At 41.9% G+C, this 26,118-nt stretch overlaps 1 protein-coding gene and 1 long non-coding RNA gene across 2 annotated transcripts in view; one reads left to right on the top strand and one right to left on the bottom strand.

Moving 5' to 3' along the window:
• The window catches only part of LMNB2 (lamin B2), a 32,856-nt gene extending 8,001 nt beyond the window's left edge, over nt 1-24,855 (top strand). The window contains exons 2-12 of the mRNA XM_056337339.1: nt 3,854-3,990; nt 6,572-6,728; nt 7,383-7,508; nt 9,351-9,521; nt 13,980-14,105; nt 14,304-14,524; nt 15,134-15,425; nt 15,942-16,049; nt 16,944-17,063; nt 18,479-18,580; nt 19,554-24,855. Of these exons, the coding sequence (XP_056193314.1) occupies nt 3,854-3,990; nt 6,572-6,728; nt 7,383-7,508; nt 9,351-9,521; nt 13,980-14,105; nt 14,304-14,524; nt 15,134-15,425; nt 15,942-16,049; nt 16,944-17,063; nt 18,479-18,580; nt 19,554-19,595 (1,602 nt within the window). The 3' untranslated portion in view covers nt 19,596-24,855. The remainder of the gene's footprint in view (nt 1-3,853; nt 3,991-6,571; nt 6,729-7,382; nt 7,509-9,350; nt 9,522-13,979; nt 14,106-14,303; nt 14,525-15,133; nt 15,426-15,941; nt 16,050-16,943; nt 17,064-18,478; nt 18,581-19,553) is intronic.
• Nucleotides 10,924-26,111, bottom strand: LOC130148648 (uncharacterized). Its single transcript, XR_008821603.1, has 2 exons — nt 25,717-26,111; nt 10,924-15,383 (listed from the first exon to the last, which is right to left on the bottom strand). It is a non-coding gene; the product is annotated as an uncharacterized LOC130148648 (long non-coding RNA).
• Between the last annotated feature and the right edge of the window lie 7 nt (nt 26,112-26,118).

The following is a 26,118-nucleotide window of genomic DNA, read 5'->3' on the forward strand; positions in this document are numbered from 1 at the left end:
GGATTACAGCTTGGGCTAATTAAAACCTGTTAGAATTACTGCATTTTCTGCCTCTCTGATCTCCTGTAATGCCCCTGTTTTGCTTTGTAGCTGGTGGTCCAATAATCACTATGTAAATCAATGTTGTTTATATATTCAGAGTGCTGCTTGCAGTTCTCTTAACTTATTGTAAAACATCGAGAGCCTGGGGGAAGTGTAAGGAAAAGGTGAAAAAGATGAGCAGAGTAGTAGCATAATTTCTGACCAGGAGCAAAACTGGAAAAGAGGTGAGAGGAAACCTGAGGTCTCTTAAGTCACGAGTCCAAACAAAGAGATTTGCCTAGGAAGCAAATATTCAGCATTTCTCACAACACAAAAACTAAAGGCATGAAATGAAATAATCAAGTAGCAGGTCTTAATCCACCAGTTGTGCTCGTATGATGCTTTCTGATGTGGAAACCAAAAGCTAAAGAGATTTGAAAAAGGATTAGACAAATTAACAATATTTGGTGACTAATGGGTTTTAATGCATGGAAGCAATTTTTAGCTCAGATTTTTTTTATCATTCCTTAACTTTTTGAAGCTAGGAGTATACGTGAGTGAAGAATCCTTGTAAGTTTGCCTCATTCACTATACTTCCCCTTTCGGCATTTGTATCAGCTGCTGCTTTTACCGCCTTACGCTGGGAAGGTTGGCATGGTCTTCAGGGATGAATTTGTATCTGAGATGTGGGGGACAGGAGATGATGGGTTGTGGTAACCCAAGCAAAATGGGAAGAAACAATGAAGGAAGGAATTTGAGTTGATAGATTTTATTGATAAAGAGGACAAAAAACCGGAAGATGTCATCAGATGGGTTACCCCTTGCATCCCAGTGTCTCTGGGAGTGTTCGAGGACAGCAGACACTACCTGGTGGCACTCTGCTCACAAGTGTGGTGGGACGAAGCACCAGAAATGGGCTTCACAGTTGCCAGATGCATTTATTCAGCTTCCTTCTCTTGTTGCTGTGGATGCTGGCTGTTGTTCCTATTGACTTTTTTTTCTTCTTTTTTGTCCAGAAGGAACATGTGAGGCTTGTCCTAGGAGGTCCTGCTTTGGTTTAACAGCATCTTTTTAAGGACGGCTGGAAGCGTCACTGTACGAGAGACCAAACTGAGTAGCAAATGTAGAGTCATTACAAAAGGGAGTGGGCAGAAGACTGTAGAGTCAAAACCAAGCAAAATCCTACCCGTACACTAAACAGGGGCGGTTTGGGGATGGTGCTTCTCTGGAGACTTCAGAGAGTCAGTAGACTCTAACTTGAGTTCCTTCTGAGTTTGAGGGGGGACAGTTCAGGGAACAGAAATACTTTCCAGAATTTTTCTCCGGGCTGGGGTGGAAAGGTGCTTTCAGTGAGGAGCCGTCTTGGGCCAGAGGTGCTGTCAAGCCTGTCACACCAGGCTGGTTCAGCTGAGCTGGCAGTACTTAGTTTGCTTTGAACCTACTGCTGTGTTTGGTTCTCCTTTCCCTGCTTGGTCAGTGCTGAAAATAAATAAGATGTTATTTTTTTATGGTCTAGAAAGACAGTCTTGAACTGTCCTGCTGTTTGTTTTGGTCACCTAAAACTTACATCCAGGAATCCGTATTCTCTTTACACCCTGTTGTTACGAGTTCTGACAAAGGTGGCTTAGGATGGTGGGTTTTGTTTTGGGTTTTGGTGGGTTTTTTTCCGGTTGAAGGTGTTCCTGCTCCTGGTTGTCTGCTGCCTCCCTGTGTCCTTACCTCTCTGTGATTCCTTTTTTTCTCAGTGCATTAGCTTAAAATTCTAGTGAAAGTGGTTTTTTGACTTAACACTTTGAACTGTGAATTGGACCTGTGTGTTTCCTCCTCGTCTTTGTTACTGGAATAAGAGCAGGGAAGAGGTTAACATGCTGCAGGAGGAAAGCAGGTACTAATCTACCACAACTGGTTGTGCTGTGAATGAATCAGTCCCTTTAATTAAGAAGCATAGTCTCTGGTTCTCTTTTTACCAACAGGTTCTAAAACTGCTTTCATCATGCAATTTTTCGCTCCATCTAGCTATATTCTCTCCGCACAGGAATTACATTAGGTGTTCGTTTATTCTCTGTTCAGAATACTGTTCTTTTGGTGGTGTAATGCCTCGAAAACATCATTTATTTACTGTATCACAACAGCAACATCTTTCTGGGACAGCATGGCACAACAACCTAGGGAAAAAGCTTTCTTCCTTTGTACCTTGACGTGCAATTCTGGTTTATGCCCTGGAGTACTGGGAAAGGATTTGTCCTTGTGTCCTGCACTATGGTTTACTGTGTGGCTCTGAACCTACAGCAATACAGCCCCGAGTTCCTGGTAGATGTCCCAGTGCAAGGATTTTAGCACGCTGAAGGGCTGAAGGTCTGAAGAAGGCTGGCATTAGCGGAGTGTTGTAGATGCAGTACCTGATGGTGCAGAATCAGTGCTTGGCCTTTGGGCAGTTGTATTTTGCATTGCAATTTGCAAATACCGTATTTTCACTCGAGGGTCATCCATAATGAAAGGCTTTACAGCCTTAAAATCTCCATAGTTTTGTTTTTTTTCTTGGCACTGTGGAGTGCTGTATGAAAGAGTTTAGCATCGTCATGGTACACTTCATAAAATCCCTTAATTTTGTAACTGATAATACAGAGTTGTGTTGGCTTGTGCCATAGACAATGATAGACATACCAGCTATGGGGAAAAAAGCAAAAGAAAACTGAAGCTGAATAAAGCTAGAAAGAATTAATTCTTTAAAGAAAAGTAGTAAGACAGCATGATAGACAGCCAAGTTGTTTCTGGTATGTGTTGTGCTTGTAAACTAAGGCTTCTCAGCCCTCATACTGTCGTATTTTAGTTAATTTCAGAAGTCTTATGAGAATATAGTCTATCAGGAACTCAATTATATCCTGACTGCTTTTAATCAGTCTTTCTGAAGACCAGATGGTTGAGTCTGTCATTTGTGCCACTCTGATGTTGAAATAGGCGCTCCTAGGACTAGGAATAGCAGAGTTTGCTTTCTTGCTTCTACATTTCATGCTTTGTTTTGGATTTTCTCTGCCTAAAGTTGGTACATTCTGCTTTTGGCTCTCACTCTGATTGCTCTGCTTCTGAATTTGTGTTAGTAATAGGTGTTTAGGTGTTCTGGTATCCTTTCATAGAAGCTATAGCAGCAATGTTCTATGGTCTTGAAGTTTTAGTTATCTGATACACCTGTCAAATAATCTTGTATTCTAACAAAAATAAAGGTGTGGAAGACTTTGAAGTGCCATGCTGCAGTCTGAGTAGCTGATTGTGTAGTATATCGAGTTGGGACGGGGAGAGGTCCGCAGGTCCTTACCCTCTGAGGTGGAGAACAGGAGTGGAAGCTCGTCTCTGAGGACTTCACATTTCTGTAGTTCATCTAGTTTCATTCTTTTTAGCTTTATAGTGCAGGAGCAGCAGAGTCAAATTGCGCCTTGGACCTTTATTCCACAAAAAAAGTCTTTTAAGTGTTTCTTTAAAAAACAATATTTCCCAAAGCAGCAGTATTGGAAATGAGGGTGAATAATTTAAGATCTGATTGCAGGTGCACTGGTCGGCCGCAGTTTCTCTCTTTGCAGGACTTGCACACTTCAGACATCGTATGTTATGTCACGTCCCAGTGGGAATAAAAATTAAATCTTGCCTTTGGGAATAGATCATAGGTAATCGTAGGTGCATATAAATTGAAAACGTTTGCTATAGACTGTTCTTAAATAATAGAAATCATATCATATATCTTTCTTTGAATATAAGGCTGTGTGAAAACTGGTGCTGTGCTTCAGTTCTCAGATAGTCTTTGGGATGTTCTCATGCCTGCATACTTTTTTCCCCTTAGGTGAGTGGAATCAAGAGTCTCTACGAGTCTGAACTGGCTGATGCTCGAAGAGTTCTGGATGAAACCGCCAAAGAGAGGGCTAGGTTACAGATCGAAATAGGAAAACTGAGAGCGGAACTTGAGGAGTTCAATAAAAGGTAAAAAAAGTCCTCTGTGTTTGTTCTGGATGGCTTTTTTTTTTGCTTGAGGGTGGGGGTTTTTTGTTGGCATTTTGTTGTTGTTGTTTTATAAATTTTAGAATGGGCAGCATTTGTGGTGGGAATGATACTATTGATGCTTCTTAAAATGCCTTTTGGAAGCACTGCGCCCTCCCACAAGACTGCTGAGCCAGACCTGGCGTAGCCATCAGGCTGCAGTCACAGCAGACGTGACCGATGGCCTGGGTGAGGAACGTCCCCCGTCCTGATGTTCATGAAGTGTCTGTTCACATCTTCACCAGTGTCACAGGTGCCCGGGTCAAGCAGAGCCTGGAGGTAGATACATGCAGACTGCCTCCATCTGCTCCTTTTAGCAGTCCTGCTTGAGCTGCAAGCTCACAGCTCTGCGTTGTGTGACTGTCTTCCTGTGGCTTCCCCTGCCTGCTACCCCGCATGATGGCTGAAATATTTCCCTTGAGCAAACTTGGCTGCTTTCTGGAAAAAAGAGCTCTAGAGGATTACCCTAACCTGGTATCCTTCAAAGAACATTGGCACATCTCAACAGACACGTCGTCTGCCATTTGTAACTCCTCAGAGACCCGCAAAAGCAGGTTGCACTTTTGTAAAGCCTTCTGTCGATTTTCCTGTGAAGACAATAAACCAGGCTGAAATGATAAATGCAAATAAAAATGTGAATGAAAGCAGCTTGGATTGTCTTCCAGTGGCAGTGCTCGTGAAGGAGCAGGAGTTACTTTTTGCTTTCAGGAATTATTTATGGTGCTTTGTCAAGCTGTACATTGAACACTTGTGTTCATTCCCGTCCCGCTGGGAATACTTGCATGCTGCAAGGTGGGGGGAAGTATGGGCTGTGTAAACATACGCTGCAGTTCCTACTCCGTGTTGAAGTGGGATGTGCCCTTTAGGTACTGTACAGACAGAGGGTTTCCAGATCTGATTGTGACACACGCAGAGGGGCTTGTTTTAGTATGTGACAGGTGTGGTCAGGGCATGTGTCTGGAGAGTCTGTTCTGGAGACTCTGGTTGCTGCTCAATAGCTGTCTTATAAGCAGAAGTTGTGTTTTGTCTATATGTCTCCTGCAAGTTGCTGAGCTTGAAGACACCGCACATATGTTGCAGAACAGGATTTGCAGTGACAGACTGGATCAATGATTAAGAAAAATTGGTTACAGTTAATTCAAGTTCAGAGATCTACACCAACGAATGTAGAGGGAATACGAGCCCCGTATCTAGGGCGTATCGTGAAAGTGTGTCGACTTACTCTGTAGTTAGAAAAGGATGCACATCATGCTGGAGCATGTAAAGAAATCCTGTCTGTCTATAGTGCATACCAATACTCCACAAAGCAGGATTTTTGTAAAAATAATTCTGGGTATTGCATTTTGTTAAGAGTTAGGAGCAAATCAGGAATTCAAGAAGACCAAGGGGTCAGAATTTTGGGAACCAAGACTCAGGATTTGGGCTGGGGAGCGAGGTTTGTATAATCCAGAGCAGTGCTTTTCAGCTTTTTTTTTCCTTTGCAGGCGTAATGGTTTTTCTGTGTTCGGGAGTTGCAGACCAAATACAGAACTTTTAAAGCCTATAGGTAGCAGGACTCCTCTGCAAAGTTATTTCTGTGGGCCTTTAAAAGCAGCTCGCTGACCACAGGCTGAAAACCACAGATGTACAGAAGAGAAGGCTGAGGAAAGGGAAGGAGAAAAATGAACTCTAAGATGGTTTAAAAGAAAAAGACAAGAAGCTGTTCCCTGCATTCTTAAGTGGTGTGAGGCTAGAATAGCCAGCTTTAACTGCAGCAGGGAAGAACTACTTCACATAACAAAACACTTCCTAATAACGTAACGACGCACACCTAGAGAAGCTGTAAAAGTTGGTGTGTTAGAGGGGAAGGCAGATAAATACTTGGTGGGCACAAGGAAGATGACCTTGATGATTTCTGTGACTTAGATATAACAGCTCAAATAATCACATTTGAAGTGACCAGAGTTGCTTTGCTTGTAATGAATACTGCTGAAGAAACACTGGTTTACTCCTGAAAGGTCCCCACGTTTCCACAGTGGATCGCTTTACTACTTTGTGTGGGAATACATCCTAGGGAGTGGGCTTGGCCACATAAAATACAAAACGCTGGGGATGCTCGTAGGCCACTTTGGGAGATGCAGGTGCTCTGCTGCTCAGGGGCTGTAGTCCAAAGTGATGGATGTGAGCAGTTAAATGTGCTGTGTAGCACTGAGATGGGAAAATCCTCTTTACACCTTGTGTGTAAAGCAGCTTTTTTGTTATTTCTTAGCTGTCAGAGTTGCCTTCTGTCCATGATGCGTGTTCTTCATTAGGCAGTGCATTTACAACACACTAGTACAAGCTGCGAGTTTTAAGAGGTGCTTATTATTACTTTTATTAGCTGTATTTGCAGGTTACTCTAGGAACCATATAGTGGTACACTAATCCTAATCAAATGTGTGTAATAACAAAATATCTGTAGTTATAACCAAGATGTGTTCAAGATGTGTGTATTAATATATTTATTTTGTGTGTATTAGTATAATTAAATTTTGGTTTTTTTCAGCTACAAGAAGAAAGATGCAGATTTGTCTGTGGCTCAGGGTCGCATTAAGGATCTTGAAGTGCTGTTTCACAGAAGTGAAGCAGAACTCAATACTGTCCTGAACGAGAAACGCAGTCTGGAAGCAGAGGTGGCTGATTTGCGTGCCCAGCTTGCTAAGGTATGGGAGCGAACGCTGCCTTGCTGTAGCACAGGAGAGGCTGTGTATTGTAGAACTTGTTTGGTTTTTTTTTCTTTCGAGTTAGTTTATAGTCTGAACATCATTGATCCAGCTTGCTTACTGCTGAACCTTTGCCTGCCTCTCTTGGATATAGAATTAAGTTGTGAAAAATCTCTGTAAAACAACCAAAGCAACATGGTGTTTAGAAATTTTGCTAGCCAAAAGCTTTTATTTAAAAAATTCTGGTAAGCGTTTCTATATTCATGAGATAACAGGTTATTAAATGTTGTCCTTCATAAGGGCCTGGATAATTTTGGACTTATGCTGGCATAGCTAGTCGGACTACACTAGCAAGAAACAGAACAACACGCAAGATGCCGTGCTTGAGGAATTAATAATCCTCAACTCTATTATTATGCTGTATTGAAATAACCCTGTGTTTTAAATAACATACATGAAAGCTTGTTTTAAATATTCACAAATACACACACTTCTTTTTTTGTTGGGGTTTTTTGGAAAGTCAGTGGCTCCACATTAGATTTGTTGTTGTGAATAATCGGCCCAAAGATGTCAAATTAAGGCCATAAAGGGATTATGCATGGAAAATAGGGATCCAGACAAAAATAAGTATTTGTCTTCAAAATTCTTTTCTAGGCTGAGGATGGTCATGCTGTGGCTAAGAAGCAGTTGGAGAAGGAGACACTCATGCGTGTGGACCTGGAGAATCGGTGCCAGAGCTTGCAAGAGGATCTGGATTTCAGGAAGAATGTGTTTGAGGAGGTATTGTCAACCTCATCTCATCATAGTCAGAAGTTCATGTAGTTTTATTCAAACTTACTGTAGACAATTACTGACTAGTCCAGGTAGGGAAAATCAGTATTATCCTGCTATAAATGGATGGAGTAATAAAATGGTTAAAGGTTTTGCAGGAGTTACGTGGTAAATCAGTAGTAGAGCTGGCATGAGAGCCAAGTGCCAAGGGTATTGTTCCATGGGTGGGTGAGCTAATGTAGGAACCGACTGCTGTGGGAAGGGGAAAGACAACCAGCCAGGTAGATCACCCTGAGTTGTACTGGCCATCGTCTCTCTTCCATGCCATGGAGTAGCTGGACTGCTGCATGTCACTGAAATGACAGACCCTTGGGTGTAGGGCCTTGGAATACCTGTGCTCTCTGAGAATGGTGTTGCTGCCGCGTAAAGGTGAAGCTAAATGAGACAGCAGAAGCTGAAAGCTTGCTGTGCTGAAGCAGGGCTGTTCCTTTAGCCATCCCTGGCGCTCTTGGATCCTCGTATGGACCAATTCAATATAGGAAGAAAAAAAGGAATGGGTTTCCTTTAGGTTAGTGAATCCATTTGATTCAGTTGAAGGGTCCAAAGCTCCGCTGGAGTTTGAACATCACGATGGGGAGCTGGTCAGTGCAGTCTGCTGATTCTAGTGGTGATGAGCTGCTAGATCAGCTCAGCCCTTCACCTGATGCTTTGTAGTCCCCCATGATATTTTTGTGGCCTCTTGAGGGGTCATCACCTACAGTTACTGAGAGACTGTTTTTTTGCTTGCTGAGTTTTTTTGGCATAAAAAATTCACCACAGAAGGGAAAGCTTCATCCAGATCACACCAGGGCACATTGCTGTGAATAGAAGGGCATGTTTCTAAGTCTTGTTTTAGATGTAGAGCATTTCTGCCAAACGGCTACCCAAGTTGCTCTGAATTTGTGTTAGCTTGCTGTAACCCCAGTTTAAGCATGCAAAGCGAGCCTTGCTTTCTTTGTCTGCTGCTTCTCCTCATGGCTGTGCTGCTACCTTCAGGCCTCCTCCCAGTACTCTGAACCACTCCCCGATTGTTTGTCCTACCCTGAAGGGAGAAATTGTTTTTTTTCTCATACCGTGCATTCAGGCCTGGCCAGGTCTCTGCAGGGCTCAACATGAATAAGTGCATGAGTAAGTCTCCCCTCGCTAGTTTGGGACCAGTGTTCTAGGCACGGAGAACTTGTACTTCTCTAAAAATGAACATTTCTCAGTACAGACTCTGACCAGAAAAAATCATGTCTTCAGGATTGCTTGGGTTGCTGCTTTACTACTAACATAATCAAAACCTAATGAGTAGAGGTCATCCAGTATATAGAAAGAGAGAGATCTGTATATGCTTAAAAGTGAAATCTGAAGATGCAATTTAATTATTTTTTTCAATATATTTAATGGTTGCAAAAGGCGTTCGTTGTTATCTGACTGCTATTGTAACGTTGGGTTGTATATTGAGAGGGGAAAGGGTTTATAGTGCAGCATATACAATCTCTTTGCTATGTAAAAATTCATGTTTTCTTCTCCCCCTTTCCCTCCGTTTTGATTCTTGTAGCATTTAACAGCTCCTTCCTTAAAAATGTGTATGGATATTTTTAAACCTATTTTTGAGTCCGATCAATTAAGAATTACATCCTGCTAAATGAGGACAGTAACTTGCATCTGTTAGTACAAGTAGCAATTCTTAGGCTTAATGCCTTTAGTACTGTAGCTCCTGTATCTGACTAATTAGTAGTGAAATAGTTAATTGTTGTCTGAATGTAATTACTTGTACTATTTAACCTAATGTGGGAATTTGTCCGTGGTTTTTTGGTGTGTCTGTAGGAAATAAGGGAAACAAGAAAACGACATGAACATCGTTTGGTTGAGGTGGACACGAGTCGCCAACAGGAGTATGAATCCAAAATGACTCAGGCCCTGGAGGATCTGCGAAATCAACATGATGAACAAGTCAAACTGTACAAAATGGAGCTGGAGCAGACCTATCAGGCTAAGGTAACCGCTGCTCTCACAGCACGGTCTGACAGAAGGCCGGCTAGGGAGATAAAACCCTTCCCATCAGCCCAACTGTCTTTTAAGGGGACAAGTAATTGGAATCTGAAGAAGCTTTGACCTGGTGTTCAAATGCCTCTTGTGGCATTTGTGTGCAGATGTGTTTGCATGGAGGGCCCAGCCAGAGGTAATCGCTAGGAAGAGCTTTAGCCAAAAAATGCCAGTTTGTGAGAAAACACATGAACAGTTGCTCGCTGCAGAGGATGCAGTGGGAATAGCGAATGTCACGCAGTAACTGATCAGACAATGTTTTCTGCCATAAGGGTGTTTTTTTTTCTTGACGTCAGTAGATCCGCTTCCTCCTCCAAAATGGAGATGGTGGAGGAGACCTGCCAGGTGTGGTACCTGGGCTTTAAGAACCTGGAGGGATGGGTTGGAGGGCTTGGGGGGTTGGTGCGTTTCAACACCGGCTTCTGGCTGGATGCAGTGAGCTTGCGACATACAGACATACTGAGAGGGGTCCGTGTCTAAGGCTGCATTGTCACTTTACTCTTACTGTGGCCTTTGCAATGTTCTTACTAGTCCCAGTACTCTTAAATGTGTGTAAGCCTTATCACATTGCAATCACCTAAGTTCTGGATTGGAAAATTACTAGATACAGTTGTGGTTTCAGTGGTGGCAGTGAAACTTCAGGCAAGGTATTGGACCAGCTTTGGTGATGAAAGTCATGGTTTATAAATTGGAAATTATAGAATAATTTGGGTTGGAAAGGACCTTTAAAGATTATCTAGTCCAACCACCCTGCAATGGCAATGGACATCTTCAACTAGATCAGGTCGCTCAGAGCCCCATCCAACCTTACCTTGAATGTTTCCAGGGAAGGGGGCATTTACCACCTCTCTGGACCCACCTGTGCCAGTGTTTCACCACTTTATTGTAAAAAATTTCTTCCTTGTATCTAGTCTGAGTCTACACTCTTCTATAAAAACCACTGCTCCTTGTCCTGTCGCAACAGGCCCTGCTAAAATGTTGGTCCCCATCTCTCTTACAAGACCCCTTTAAGTGTTCAGAGGCTGCAGTAAGGTCTCCTCGGAGCCTTCTCTTCTCCAGGCTGAACAACCCCAACTCTCTCAGCCTGTCCCCGCAGGAGAGGGGCTCCAGCCCCCTTGATCATTTTTGTGGCTGCCTCTGGACTTGCTCCAACAGGTCCATCCATGTCTTTTGTGTGTTGAGGAATCCAGTACTCCAGGTGGGGTTTCACAAGAGCGGAGTAGAGGGGAAAATGTGAACATAGGAGTTAATTTAATCCAGGAGAATGCTGCTTAAACTTCTAGAAATATTTGGACTTTTTTGGTTTATCTGCCTGTTGTTTGGCATGAGTGGAATGCAACTCGCTCAAAAGAGAGAAGCTGTAATATTTTTTTATTGAGGTAAAATAATAATTTAACAGAGTTCAGTAAGTTCAATGGAATTTAATAAAGTTTAACAGTGATTTGACAGGGTTCCATAAGTCTGATGGCAAGATTCACCTTATTAATTACTGCACGAAAGGAGCATACAAAGGAAAATTGAGTTAGAATGATTCATACAGAGACCAGAGACGCAAAGAGTAAGGAGGAACCCTCCTGTTGAGTCACGACGTTCAGAGTGGACCCCCTTGCCTTCTAAACTCCTTTTGGAGCCTAGGTGGGGTTGGATCCAATTTCAGTCTCTGGCTTGGTCAGTGGTTTATGTCTGAAGGGATTATCCATACAGCGTTTATAATAATATCGAGTAGCTACCTGGATTAGTAACGTTTCGTAGTCATTTACCACCGATATGTCGTGGGTAAGGACTCTCTCCACCTCGGGTAAGGAAGGATCTTGTAGTCTCACATAAGGAATCTCTAACCTTGAGGGACATCCCTGCGCCAGGGGAGAGTCACCTGTCACGCAGTCCAGCTGCGGTTCAGGGAGAGCTCAAACTGGGTCCATCCTGGTGGTAATGAAGTAGTTGGCTGCTAGTCAGTAGTATAGACAAGATATGTGTCTTTGTTTTAGCTCTGGTATCTTGTTCTGTACCTTTGGAATATTTTTCAAGACCCCTTCGCTCCTGTGTGCATGAGCCAGGGGCTCTGCAGTTCACAAATTCACGCCAGGAATGGAGTCCTGCTGCTTCTTAGTCAGCCCGCACCAAAGCATGGCTGGGAGTCAGCTGTACCCGTCACACCTCTGCAAATCCCGAGTTAGGAAATCCCAGTTCGTCCAGCACTGGGGCCATGGGAGGAGTAGCTTTGTTAGTGGTACAGCTCCTGGTTACAGGTTTGTTTGGTTTATGTTTGGGGTTTTTGTTTGTTTTACTATTCATTGCCCTACCTGAAGGGATTAGCTGCCAGTTTTCTGGTTATTGAAAATACTTGCCAATAATACAGTTACTTCTAATTCTCTTGCAGCAGAGAAACTACGTTCCCACTAACACTGATCTCCCCCACCTTTCACTGAGATTCCCTTTGAATTCTTTGGTTTGATAATTTACAGTATAAGAAACATTGATCTACAAATACTTAACCATTTCTTACAGCAACAACAATATAGATAATAGATACTAAAAAAAAAACTTAAGTACAGTTAGCAGTCTTGGTATTATTTGCTGAAGTTAGGAACAGATGATGTTTTTATACAAGATACTTGGATTCACTTGTCACGGTCAGAAGAAGATCCAGGGTAGGAAAAAAAAAAAGTCTGCAAAATACAGACTTTGAGAATGAAAAATTGATGAGATTTGAACAAGGGGGATGAACAAATTAAGCTGCTTTTTCCCCCCATATAAAAGATGGTGGTTGTTATGGGTGAAGCTGGAATGCAAAGGGGAAAATGGGCTTAGCTGTGAGCTTCATTCCCTGGATTTCTGGATCAAGATGTGTCCCTGTCAGAGAGAGCCTGAGCTGTTAACAGGCCGCTTTGACCTTGTATTCCCTAAGTTTAGCTACTGAGCTTCTCCAGGATGAAGAGGGTCTTGGGTAAAAGCTCACTTCTAGCTCTGATCATGACCTTTGACAATAAATAACAGACATTCTAAACTTGAGGATTTGGCACTATGCCAGCATGACTGTAAGGAAGTGAATGTCAGCATTTAAATAATTCTCTAATTTAAAACTTCACAAGTAATGGAGTATATAGTTGGTTTGAAGTTCCTTCAAAACCCTTAGCCTAAAGAAGGCTCTATATGTGTTTTCTGCCCTACTCAGAGCCTTGTGATCAGCAGAGCTAATGAAGATTGATTTTTATAAAAGCTTTGTGCTGTGTGGCTAAACATCATGTCCTGCTTGGAAGAGTTTTTGGGACTGGGGCAATTTAGTTCCTGGGTGGATTCTGTGGCATGTAGCAGAATTGTTGAGCTCCACCTGCAAGGCGTGAAAAGGATGCTTTTTCTAGCTATCTACTTCGATGAAATTTCCCTTGTAATAGCTTTGAGCTCTGTTGTTGCTCTGTCAGATTTGGCTAAAAGTAGTCACTAGAAGTGAACAAACTTCATTAGGTGAAATTAATTAACAAAAACTGAAAACGAATTGCATGTTGGCAGCTATTAGGGACAGAGAATATAACTGAAAGTGCTGCTTTGCCTCTGGGGCAGGATGTCATCTGGGGTGCTGTGGGTAGTCTTAGTCCTTCTTGAAAAAGTAGTACAGAGTAATACAGAGAAGACTAACGAAGACAATTAAGAGTATGAAAGAGGTCCTGCATGAAGAAAGTTCAAAATAAAACTTCTCCTGGGAAACGAGGTACCTGTCTCAAGAGAAGGGGAAGTTACCATAGATATCTGTAAAAGCATAGATGGCAGAGAAAAGGTAAATGAGGAGTGATTGTTTATTATTTTTCAGAAGTAGGGACAGTGAATGTCCAGTGGTAGACTCGGAAGAAACAAAGTAAGGTTGTTCTTCAGTGATCCACAGCTAAAGTCCTTGCCCCATAAATTCAAAAAGCAGGGGCAAGTTCCTGCCTGAAAAATCCAGAGAGGCAGTAAGCATCAAAATACTGTCTCTGGTTTGGGAAGTCCCTGAATTGTAAATGGCCAGCTGAGACATAATACCCGTGGAATATTTTATTGACCTTGGTCTCTCGTTAGACCAGGACATGAACTAGGTAGCCTTTGCTCTGACCCAGTGTGATTGTTCTTACAACAAACGGGCAGAGACCATGATCACATGAACCTGGTTTTTGGAAAGTGGAAGGCTGCTTGTGTGCTGCAAGGGTTAATAGACTTTTATTTTTAATAGCGTAAGCAAATTCCATAGGAATAGGACTGAAATAGATTTTCCTGGTCCTTAGGGCATTTCCTTAATGTTAAGCAATTCTCACCATAAACTTACCAGATTGCCATTTAAAATTATTTAAGATTAAATAGCTTCTATTTTTTTACCAAAAGGGTATTTGCAGGTTATCTAACTCAATCCAAGTGACTTGTATAAAACTTGCTTTCCAGCTGGAGAACGCCAAACTGTCGTCTGACCAAAATGACAAAGCTGCTGGTGCAGCTCGAGAGGAGTTGAAGGAGGCTCGCATGAGAATAGAAGCTCTCAACTACCAGCTCTCTGGCCTTCAGAAACAGGTAAAGGGACTAAATTCGCTTTCATCTCTAATACAGAGCACGGTATTGTTTGGATTTATTAACATTTCTGTTCCTTCACGTTTTCTGGATTTTCCAGAGAGAAATCTTTATGTTCATTGGGGAGGGAGACAAATTTTTAACTTTCTTACTGTACCCACGTAGATGCCAACTGGGTTTTCGATTGTGCTGTCTACCTAGGCTAGTGCTGCAGAAGATCGCATTCACGAATTGGAGGAAATGATGGCTGGTGAGCGGGAAAAGTTTAGGAAGATGCTAGATGCAAAGGAGAGGGAAATGACAGATATGAGGGACCAGATGCAGCAGCAGCTTACAGAGTACCAAGAACTGCTTGATGTTAAATTAGCACTGGACATGGAGATCAGTGCTTACCGAAAACTCCTGGAAGGAGAAGAGGAAAGGTATGTACAGATTCCACATTCTTTTCTTACAAATAGCAGGTGTTATTTTCATTTCTTCGGCTTGTTTTTTTTTTACCAGTTCAGCAGAAATTTCCAGATTTTTGTTTCACTGAAGTCATACTGGCTTCACACCACAGTGTGCTGTATGAACACTTACAAGTGAATAGTCTTTAGTTATATTTTGGTTTTTATAATGACCTCGGAGTACAGCGGAATGTATCATTCTGTGTTTGACATTCACCTCTTCTTTTTATTTAATTGCTTATACTTCTGTGCTGTCCTGGTTTTAAGCGCTGTGGCCCAAGAATAGTATGTTTAGTAGTAGATACACTGGAGGGAAGGGTTACATGATCTGTGTTGTGCTCGTTTGTATGGCTTTCCATGTCACATAATCGTACCACCAGAAAATTCCTCAGGGATGGATAGCTCCCCCCCCCCCCCCCCCCCCCCCCCCCCGCCCCCCTTACATGCGGTCCTCATGGCACACAGTGAGGCCACTGCCAGCCTCGGGGTGTATTGCAGTTTGGTTATGGAGTATATGATAGCATTATTGCTTTGTGTGTAGTTCCCTGGATGAGTTAATTAGAACGCTTGCTTCTTTGTGTGAAGGTTGAAGCTCTCTCCGAGTCCCTCCTCCCGTGTTACCGTCTCTCGGGCTACCTCCAGCAGCAGCAGTAGCAGTACTTCACTTGTGCGCTCTTCCCGAGGCAAGAGAAAACGCATCGAAGCAGAGGAGCTCTCAGGCAGTGGAACAAGTGGAATTGGCACTGGAAGTATTAGTGGCAGCAGTAGTAGCAGTAGCTTCCAGATGTCCCAGCAAGCTTCGGCTACAGGAAGTATCAGCATAGAAGAGATAGACCTGGAGGGCAAATATGTTCAACTGAAGAACAATTCTGATAAGGTGAGTGTCAGCAGAACTCCTGGAAAACCAGGAGGAGGAGCTAAATGGAACTGTTACACAGGGGTTGTAGCACAAGTAGGTGGAGTTACTTGGAGAGCTGGAGCAAGGTCTAGAGGTGCAGCGTCCTGCAATAATTAACAAGGGCGTTTGAAAGTTGAACATTACAGCGTGCTAGCATGAGTGTAATGTTTGCTACCAAGAAGAGAATACAGTTTGTGTCCCAAATATCTAAACACGTGTGCTGGTACCTTGGTCGTGTAAATAGTGTTGCTGGCTCTAGCAGAACTTTTTTGTGCAAAATGTGCATCTTTAGATTTTGCCAAATGACCTTAGAGGATTTACACTTTAGTAGAGGGTACAGAAAAATACTTTCAAGTTAGAATGCAGATGTCTTAACAACCATGTAAATAAACTTACAGTCACATTATTTTAGTAACACAGAGACCTAGAGAAACCTCCAACACCTATTTGCTCTGTTTTGCTCACCCTAAATAACCTTATGACTCTTTCCATTAGGATCAGTCTTTGGGTAATTGGAGACTGAAAAGACAAATCGGAGATGGAGAAGAAATTGCTTACAAATTTACTCCTAAATACGTCCTCAGAGCTGGGCAGACTGTAACAGTAAGTTATAATTACAGTGTGTCAACAACATAATCTTTTGTTGATGCTGTGGCAGTTGTAAATCTGATATTTGGTACAGCCTGATTTGATGTATAACTTCTGGTTTCATGGATCTCACTGTAGAGGAGCAGGGTTTCAGTCATAGAAATGCAGAACAGAAATCAAATTTATTTATTAGCACTTCAGTATTTAAGACCACTTTGGGCACAGAGAAAGTTGAAGAAAAAGGTATTTTGGGGGGTGGGTCAAAAGGACTTTGTTTTCAAACACCTTTGCACAGGTTTGCTGCACTCATCCTGCTCAACCTCTTAATGAAAAAAGAAACATTTCAGAGCATTTACTCATTCGTTCAGTCCACTTAGTGGACGTTAAGTTTAAGATTAGACATTCTCAGCCTTGGCTGTAGTTGAACAGCTGCTTTTCTACAGTTTTGTATTTTATTTTCAGTCTGCAACAGATGTTCTTTCAGAAGAAAAAAAAGGCTTTCTTTTAATCGGTTCTAGCTATTTCTGCTTAAGTAGCAATTGCTCAGATACATATAAAATATTAAATTGATACACTATAAGCTGCATTTTATGTCTTGGCTCTGTACAGTCATTGAGATGGTGGTAGGACAAATTTGTATATTCAGAAAAAAGTGATGACTTCAATATAACATAATTTTTTGTCTTTTTTTTTTTAAGAAAAATGGCAAATGTGGGGATTTTTTGTAGACTGAGAATAATATCTTAATACAAGTAATGGTGTAGGTAAAAGCAGGGTAAAACTGCCATTGGAATTCAGAAACAAAACCAGTTTGCAGAGAGGAGTAGGAGAATTTGGGCGTATATTCAAAAATGTATTCAAAAATAAAATGTGCATAAACAGCTAATTACAGAATGTCTGTCTGTCTAGATTTGGGGTGCAGATGCAGGTGTATCTCACAGCCCCCCTTCTGTTCTCGTGTGGAAGAATCAAGGCAGCTGGGGCACCGGAGGAAACATCCGTACATACCTCGTAAACTCAGAAGGAGAGGTAGGCTGGGGCTGTGGGAAAAGGCTGCGGGCTGGGTTATCCCCCGAAGTCTTTCATTAGGGGGATGACATCAATGATAAAATCCTGATTTTAAGATCTCCCCTATTGTCTTCTAAAATAAATCAGTTTCTGATCCTGTCATAATTAAATATCTTGTGAGTATCTGAGATTTTTGGGAAATTTTGGAAAACTGCGACCATCATCCTGATTACATCCATAGACTTTTTTTCTCCTATTTTAGAAAAACACCCTGCTAGTAGAGAATTCGAGTATGTGTTTTTAGAAGCGACAAATAAAATAGGTGTTGCTGGCAATTCAAAGTTGCATTATATAGTACCTACAACATTCTGGGGTGCAGTGTAAATACTTTAACATAGGAAGACAGCTGTCCTTCCAATGTTGGCAGTATATCAGAAGTTTTCATTTGCCACAGGTTCCTGTTCATTCTGCATTGTCCTACATCTGCCCAGAATGGATTTTTATTATTTTTTTTTTAAAATAAAACCACCCCTGCAGAAGACTCCTGCAAGGGAGTATTGTGCTTTGGCTGTTACTCATAAATGTGCCATTATCCCAGCCATCTGATAGAAACAGGAAAGTGAAGCAGACCACAGGTGTGTCTGGTTTCATGCTGCTTTTCTTGCTGGCAATTGTGTGGAAGCACTTTCTGCAGGAGCAGCAGCACAGGACAAGGTAGGAGGGAGGGTCGTTTGTACAAATAGGAAGCTAACCGGCTTAGTATTCAAACAGAAGTGGTTACACTAGTATCTGAGAAAAGTTCAAATCCATGTCTCTTCCCACTGTGGATACCTTCAGTATCCCTGCTTAAAGTGTATGTTTAGGACAACTTCCACAAGTAGAAATTTGCATATATGATCTCAAGGGCACAGGAGTACAGAAGAATTTCTTACTACTAAGAAGTGTTAAAAGTTATCCAGTAGTAAAGGAAGCTTCTTGGGGTTTTAGAATTCCTTTTCACGCCTGATTTGGAAGACTGTCCTGATAATTGAGATAAGTAATTGATAGAGAATATTTACTAGAAATTAGGAATATTCTTAACGCTGTGTAATCATACTGAGAAACTTTAGTTTCATGCATTCCAGTAGGTCTCTATACAAGACTTCAGCTTATATAAAATTGACTAACGGCCACCTGTAAATGGCTGCTTCCTCTCAAATCCTTAGGTAATGAAAGAAAATTCCTGAAGCTAAATTACATTACATGCCTTTTAGTGGATAGAACTGTTGTGGTTTGCAGGATATTACTAGTATTTGCTCGTATAGCTAATATTAAATCTAGGGCACGTTGCTTTAGACCCTCCAAAATTTAATAGGGGTATTATATTGATGGTATAGCAAAAATTTAAGAGATAGATAGAGACTACTAGCCATTTCCTTGTTTGTTATTTTGTATAGGAAGTTGCAGTGAGAAGTGTTACTAAATCAGTAGTTGTGCGAGAGAATGAAGAGGAAGAGGATGAAGCAGAGTTTGGAGAGGAAGACCTTTTCAACCAACAGGTAATAAGATGCGGACCAGATGTTTAACTTGTGCCTCACTGGCTGGATTAACCAGGCGCAAGATTTAGGGGGGTGCCTTCAACTTCTGCCAGCTCTGAGCTTTGTGGTCCATTTTTCCAGTGGATGCTTGCAGGGGACGATGGCAGAATGGCTTGCAACCCTGCAGCATTACTGCAGTGCACAGAGAAGAGCACAAAGTGAGCAATTTCTCCAGGCATTGCTGCTTGAATCGATAGTGTTAGAGCTCAGGCAGTGGCTAATGTCGGGTCAGGATGCCAGGTTTTCTATGGAAGTATGCAACAGATCACGTATTTACAGCACTGCAATGGCATAGACTGTTTTTAGGGTTAGTAAGATTTGTTTTAGCAGTGAGTGTTACTCCCATTCCAGTATTTCCTTCTCTGTAAAAACCAAACAAACAAAAAAAGTGTGTGGCATTCTTGCTGTAAGCAGAATATAACCACCGGGAAATATAACCACTAAAAACCAGGCAAGCGGGAGTGCTGCTGCTGCTGCAAGCTTCAGCTTACTGGTTTATTTTCTGATAGTATATACCTGCTACATCTGAAATAAACTTGTTTTTTCTTAATAATACCACCTGTATGTTTTCATAACCCTTAGTTAAGTACTGGGAAATAACAGCAGTTGGCAGAGTGAAAAGGAGAAAGTTACATCATACAGGTGATACTAGAAAATACTGTAAATTTATTTCAAACTCCAGTGGTTCTTCTGATCAGTGATGGAGACGAACCGCATCAACCCATCATAGAAAACCACAACCAGAGTAGCAGGTCTTAATCCTGGCAGTAGCCTGTGACATGTGTGCAATGCTTTCTCTACAGTTGTGATGTTCCCTGAATATCACTAAACTACCAAAAAAATGCATTTAACAATTGAGTTGATAACTGGAGTCTAGATTTACAGTATGAAAAGCTAGCAAGAACTGAGTTCAACTGTGTCTGTCTTGTTTTAGGGGGATCCCAGAACAACCTCTAGAGGATGCTCAGTGATGTGAAGAAAGAAAAAAGAAACTATTATTTGCCTTTTTTCATTTATTTCCTTTTATTTTTGCTATTTTTTTCCCTCCAGAGCCACTGAAAACTATTTTTATATGCATCATCTGATTTCTTTGAAGTTTACTCCTTGGTACATTTTTATAAAAAAAAATCAAAAAAAAAACCTTTACTGAACAAAACTGCCAGAATTTTTAATAGATTTATTTTTCCCTCTTTGTTGAAACACTATATTGGAATACAGTATTTTTCCCCATACAGAGTTTAAAGTCTTATGTACAAACCTGCAGCAGAAAAGAAATTTTTAGCTAAAATGGGATGAGACTCCTTGAGTGTATGGTAAACTTAAAATTGCATATATAACCAGTATAATTTAAAAAAAAAAAAGTTAAGAAAGTGTGTTCATCTGCAGGGCTCCAGGAGAGATTCACAGTAGTGTCTCCTCCTTATTTTAAGAAATAGCAGGGTCTTGCCTGGTATCCTCAGCAGTGCCCAGCTTAGGAAATTAGACCCCAAGTTAATTAAAAATGCTACTCCACCAGTGGAAGTAACAAAGGGAAGCTGCCGATTTGACATTCTTGGCTCGTGACCGTGGCACCTTGTCCTGCTCTGAGGTTTGACAGCCTAGTAGTAAAAACATCTGTCAACACCTTAGCTCCATATCCTTATTTCAGAAGGAGGAGAACAATGGGTTCTGCTTCCTGAATATATACACCATCTGAAGGTATGGAAGTGTCAAAACCAGAGTTTTAACTGTTTTTATGAAAGCTTGTTAGATCACGGATGCAAGTTGTGAAGTACGGTATTTAGGATGTTAAGCATCATGATTTAATGCTTTTGACATACTCGGCATTAAACAATAAGATTTTAGAAGCTAAAAATGTTTTTACTTTTGGCAGTGATAAATATTGGGGATTTTAAAGGTTATCCTGTGTAAATGTTGACTTTTTTTAATCGGAGCTAGATGCAGCTTGTTCATACTTCTTGTATTCAAAGGGTTACTGTCAGATATCTTAAGGAGCAGTATTTGCAAAATAGTACAGAAATAGTGTAATGACTTAAAAAAAAAATTAAAAGGAACTGCTGTTGTTCAGGACATAAGCATAGCCTTGCAGTGCGCAAAGTCAAGTCTTAGGGAGTGAAGGGAGAATAATGCTTTTTATAAAAAACTGTTTTGTATGAGTAGTAGGTGATTTTTATTTCGGTATGATGCATTTTGTATCTGACAGTGTCCCTTTAGCTTAAGGTTTCTTCTGCTGCATTTCTGTGGAGATAACTGACTCTCCTCGTGTTAGTATTTATACAGTGGTGCATCTTTAAGCACTAGGAAAAATACCTGACTGCTCCAAAGAATGTACTGACTACTGTACAAGCAGATGTTTTTTTTTCCACTAGTTATTAGTTTGGATACGAAATTTGGATACCATTTTATGCCAGCATAGAATCCTGTTTTTACCTGCACTCTTGAACTCTGATCTTGTCATTTGAATAGTATAGACTCATCAAACAAGCTACAAGGTTTGGATGTTTTCGGTGGCTTTTGGACATTATGTTCTCTGAACAGTATTGTGACTGACAGATATAACCTAGAAAGTCAGTTTAGTGGCTTTGACTGATGGCTTTGTAATGCAAGCAGGGTGGGAACAAAAGGGGTTTTTTAAGCTTATGGATTTATTTTGCCATTTAAAAATAAATCAAAGATGCTACTTTTCTCTATTTGAGTGGGACAACTGAATTACTGAAGTTAAACTAATAGAAATTTAGAATTCTGTTTTTAATCCATTATCAGAAGATCCATTATAAAAAAGCAGTATGAAGATTTGGCTGTTTGGACTAATGGGATAACTTTATTGATGTACTTGGCCGTTTTTCTAATGTAATTTTCCCACTCTGCTTGAGTAGAAGGTTAAATATGTAGTAAATCATGTCTATCTCTCTGTAAAATGTATCTAGTGAAATTATGTTTCTCAGACATACTGTTATCAATTACCTTTTCTTAAATTTGTTGTTAGGCAAATTAATGCAATCAATGTAAAAGTATTTTTGCAGTGCACCTTCCAACCACTGGACAGCATTTCCCTTTCTGACCCACAGCTTCTACAATAGACTTACATAATGTTTGAGGGCTATTTGCTTTTTTTTCCTGAAGATCTGTATTTATTTTTTTTATATTGGCCAGTTTACAGATTGCTTATTCTTCTTTTAAGATTGTCCTGTACATCTGTACATTCAAGACTGTTCTGTGATCTTAAATACTAAAGCAGTAAGTGTAGTTAGTGGTTTTTGTGAATTTTTTTTTTTCTACTTTTTCTTTTTTTTCCTGTGAAGAATGGGCTAGGAAAGGCAGCTCAAATAAGGAAAAACCCCTTGCTACCTGAGCCATAGTTTTTTTTAACAGCTACTGTATGGGGAGTGTGTCTTCTTGTAGCCTTAAGGACTGGTGCTTGTGGATCTTTTGTGGTGAGCACTGTGCCCTTCAGTAACAGTCTGCAGAATTTGTCCTTAGATTTGGAACTGTGTCTTTCACCTTTGGAAACAGGTTAGTTTCTTCTTCAGTACCATGTTTAGGTATATACAGGTGTTCCTGTTAAAGCAGTGACTGACACTGTGGGAAAAGCTGAATGCCAGCAGTCTAAATATGGGTGATGGTGTCACCACAGTGCTCTCTAAAAGGCTACTAAAAATAATTCCTAGCTGTAAATTACAAGACACACAAAAACTACTGTATTCCACGTACTTTTGTTTGTGTGGGCGTTCTTCTCTAGGTGCCATCCTTTCCTCTTGCTTTTGATGCTGAGCTGCAGCGTAACAAATATCCCTTTAGAGCTGGTGCTCCCTATGGGGAGCTTTTTGGCTTTACCAACCCAAAAAGCATTGTTTCTTTTTTCCTGTCTTTCAAGGATTAGGGTTTTTGTCATCTTCATGATAATTAAAGCTTTTTGTTCAAATAAAATCCAGTGTCCCCTTGCCCTCTTTTTCCCATTTCATCATCCTGTATGTGAACCGCTCTTGAAGAATTTGGAGGATAGTCAGCTTTTCTACTCCAGTGTCTGATACTGATGTAGAGCTTGAAGGAGAAACAGTTGACTTGTCGGGGGAAAAATTATTGTAAGGCTTCTCTGATTAGGGAAATTAACCAGTATAACTTTTATCAGAGTAGTTAGGTGAGTGTAACTACCCATACGGATTTTCTTATTCCAGAAAAATAAGCAAATAACTTCATTCTGGATGGGGGGGAAAAAATATCTGAAACTATTCTCTGTGGTTAAGAGCAGAAAGGAATAGCAGTATAACTGCAGCATAATAGTTAAGTTGGCCTTTTCACTGTGTAGATCATAACAGAGTATCATATAAAATATGATAAATGCGTACTACCTACTCGGAAGTTTGTACTGTATGCAAATGCTTGTGTCAGAACAAGTCCCTCCATCTGCAGAACCATCGGCGATGTGGTGTCCCGCAGAGTGAGACAGGGTTACAGAGAACCTCTGACGTTTCATGCCACTTCTTTCTCCTTTGCTTCTATACTTGTTAATTAGCTGTTGTGTTGCAGTGACTTATTCTAAGTGGTAAAGTGGCTGTGATTCCTTTGCCGTGCAGCTTTATTTCCCAGTGTGTCTACTTAGGCTAGTTGGGGCCTGTAGCTCTGCCCTGACAGAACCAATAGTTTACACTGATGCACTGATCACTTGGCTTCAGCACCGTTTCTATTCATTAAATTGGAGTTTGCTGGCAGAGTTTGTGTTTGTAGCAGGAACCAAAAGTCTCAGGAAGAAAACAAAACATCTGCTTCCCATGACCTGTAGCGTAAAAGCCAGACAGGGTTGGCGGCAGCTTACACGAGTCATGAGAACTGTATTGCAGCGCGAAGCAGACTGTACTGTGAAAGGAGATCACTTCGTATGCATGTTTGTCCTTGAGCAACAGGGCACCTCACGTTCCGTTCAGGGATCTTACTGCGTTTTATACGCCTGTTTTCTTTTTAATGCTCATCCTGTATAAAGGCCCTTTAACTGCAACCTGGACAGAGGTTAGTTAGAAGAGACATTTAGAAATCCTCTCTACACCCCAGAACATTTGAGAATCTGTTTCTTTTGTGTGCATCAGAAAGAATTCCATGCTGTATGAAAACATGCATGCTATATGTTTTCCATCTCTTGTAGCCACTTCTCTTACTTCCTCACTGTTAAGCCACTCTCCTTCTTCTTTCTGTACCTTCTTTTGAAAGTCTTACTTCTAAACAAAGGCATATCCATATTTGATACTGGATTTTATTGCCACTGTTGGGTCCAAACCCTGTGTGAGCAGGAGACAAAGCCTTGTTGTAAACCAGTGAGTGGAAGGTGAGATAGTGATTGCATTTTTCAAAGCACTGTTTTAGCTGAATGTCAAGACAAATTATGTTGGGAGAGTTTCTTTTCTCATTTAAAATGGCCTGGGAAACAGAATTTTTATTTGCCCTTCAATATGCTTAGCTTTAAACCAGTTTAAAATAATTGAAAAGTGTTTTGTTTTGTTTTGTTTTTTAAATACAAGACCATATTTACATGCAATTATTTGTTAGCATAATGCCTTTCTTGAAATGCTAAGGTCTAGAGAGTGAAAAGGTTGCTTAATATTGAAAGACTCTGTTGAGAATAGCACAAGCAGTGACTCGACTTGGAGTTCAGGTAAATGTGTTATATTGAACCTCCAAATTTTCTAGTTAGCTTTTAATGAAGTGATGATTTTGTGTTAAGGTAGATGTTATTGTGTATTCCAGCTACCCAAGTCATCGTTACACTAAAATTAAATGCAGTGAGCTATGATAAACAAGTTTAAGCCAGAATGCTTTCCATTTGGGCACAAAATACAGTTGAACTCTATTTTCATAACTGATGCCTTGTGACTTGAATTGTGATTTTCTGTTTTGTTTTAACACAATCTGTATTTAGGTAGCTCTGTTTCTAGGTCACTGGTCAGTTTAACTGACTACCTCCAGTCAGCTGCTGCAGATGAGGTTTTGGAAGGTTCAAGTTTTTAAAACATGGAGTTGTGGAAAAGGCTGCAAATTGAAATACAAAGACAAAATGATGAAAATGTTCAAATGGGACTTATGAAAACTATGTAATGAATCTAGACTTTATCATTTCAAAGTGGGTTGGTTTTTTTCTTTTTAGAATATGCATGCCAAACGTCTTGTCTTTTTCAATGATTTGTAATATACATTTTATGACTGGAAACTTTTTGTACAACACACTCGAATAAATGTTTTGCATTTTCTTTTGTTTCCTTCTTTCATTTAACCCACACAGAGGCCACGCAGGCTGTTTTGAGGTGATTCATCCCAGGGGACTTCCCTGTGTGTAGATAGGACACCATGCCCTGTACACACTCTGAAAAGATCAGCTGAATTGGTGGGTGCTCCAGGAGCAAATGGATGCTTTAGGCTGCATGCGGGTGCTCAGGGCAAGCGCTGTCCTCTGATCAAATAGCACTGCTCCCAACGAAAGCAGAGGGAAGAACTGCAGTCGCTGGAGCAGATGAATGCCCCCTTCCTTTCCTGTCACCTCACTGACCTCCACAGCCCCTGAAAGGAGGTCAGCTGAAGTGCTGAGCACCTCCGCAGTGCTGTAGGGGCAGTTTCCATTTAGCCTACCTGATCCTGGAGAGCAAGAGCAGCCACCGAGCCCAGCAGCGATGGGTGCTCAGCAGCCAGGAGGGCAGAAGCATTGCTGTGAGCTGCTGCCTTCAGCCCTAGCCTAACTCTGCTGCCTGGCAGCTGCTTTTCACTAGGCTGTACTCACCGTAAAATCGTACCACAGGCAACTACCCTGTCTTTAGCACTAGCTGGTAATTCTGTGAGCTGCAGGAACGGCTGCTTTTTCAAGTGGGCAGACCCACGGTGAGGACTCTATGCTGTACCGTACCCCGAGAGCTGGCCGTGCTGGTGTGGGGGAGCGCGTTGCTGGCTCTGCTCAGCGCCCCGGCTCGAAGCAGCGATCTGTCCGCATGTTCCTCTGGGAAATGCCCCACAGACGTGTGGCTCCCGCTCGCTTCCAGCCGGCCCCACAGCACGCTTACACTAATGGAGGATGTACCACCGTGGAATTAACGCAGGCGTTAAGGGTCTCGGCCTCTTACCTGAGTCATCCAGGGCAGAGGGAACCATCCTCGAAGGCCAGAAGCATGGATTCCCGGTGGGGCTCAGGGGGGAGCCCGCTCCCCATGCCCGTGGGGCTGCGGCCCTGCAGCGTTTCCCTGGGGCCAGGCCGGTGCCAGGGCCGGGTGCTGTGGGCAGCGCTCTGGGACCTGCTGTGCCTCACCCGCCACGCCGCGGCTGCGGCCCGGGGCAGCGCGGGGGCCGGGGCCGCCTCAGGGCCGGCGGCGGCGGCGCCACCGACACCGGGCCGGGCGCGGGGAGCCCGGGGCCGCCTCAGGCGGAGGGGCCGCCCCCTGCCCGCCCTACGCTGGACGCGGCGGGCAGCAGGCACGTCCCCCCGGCCCCGGCCCCGCTGAGGTGGCCCAGCCTCCACGCCCGCCCCC

This window comes from Falco biarmicus, chromosome 4, assembly GCF_023638135.1.
Source record: "Falco biarmicus isolate bFalBia1 chromosome 4, bFalBia1.pri, whole genome shotgun sequence".
Lineage (NCBI taxonomy): Eukaryota > Metazoa > Chordata > Aves > Falconiformes > Falconidae > Falco > Falco biarmicus.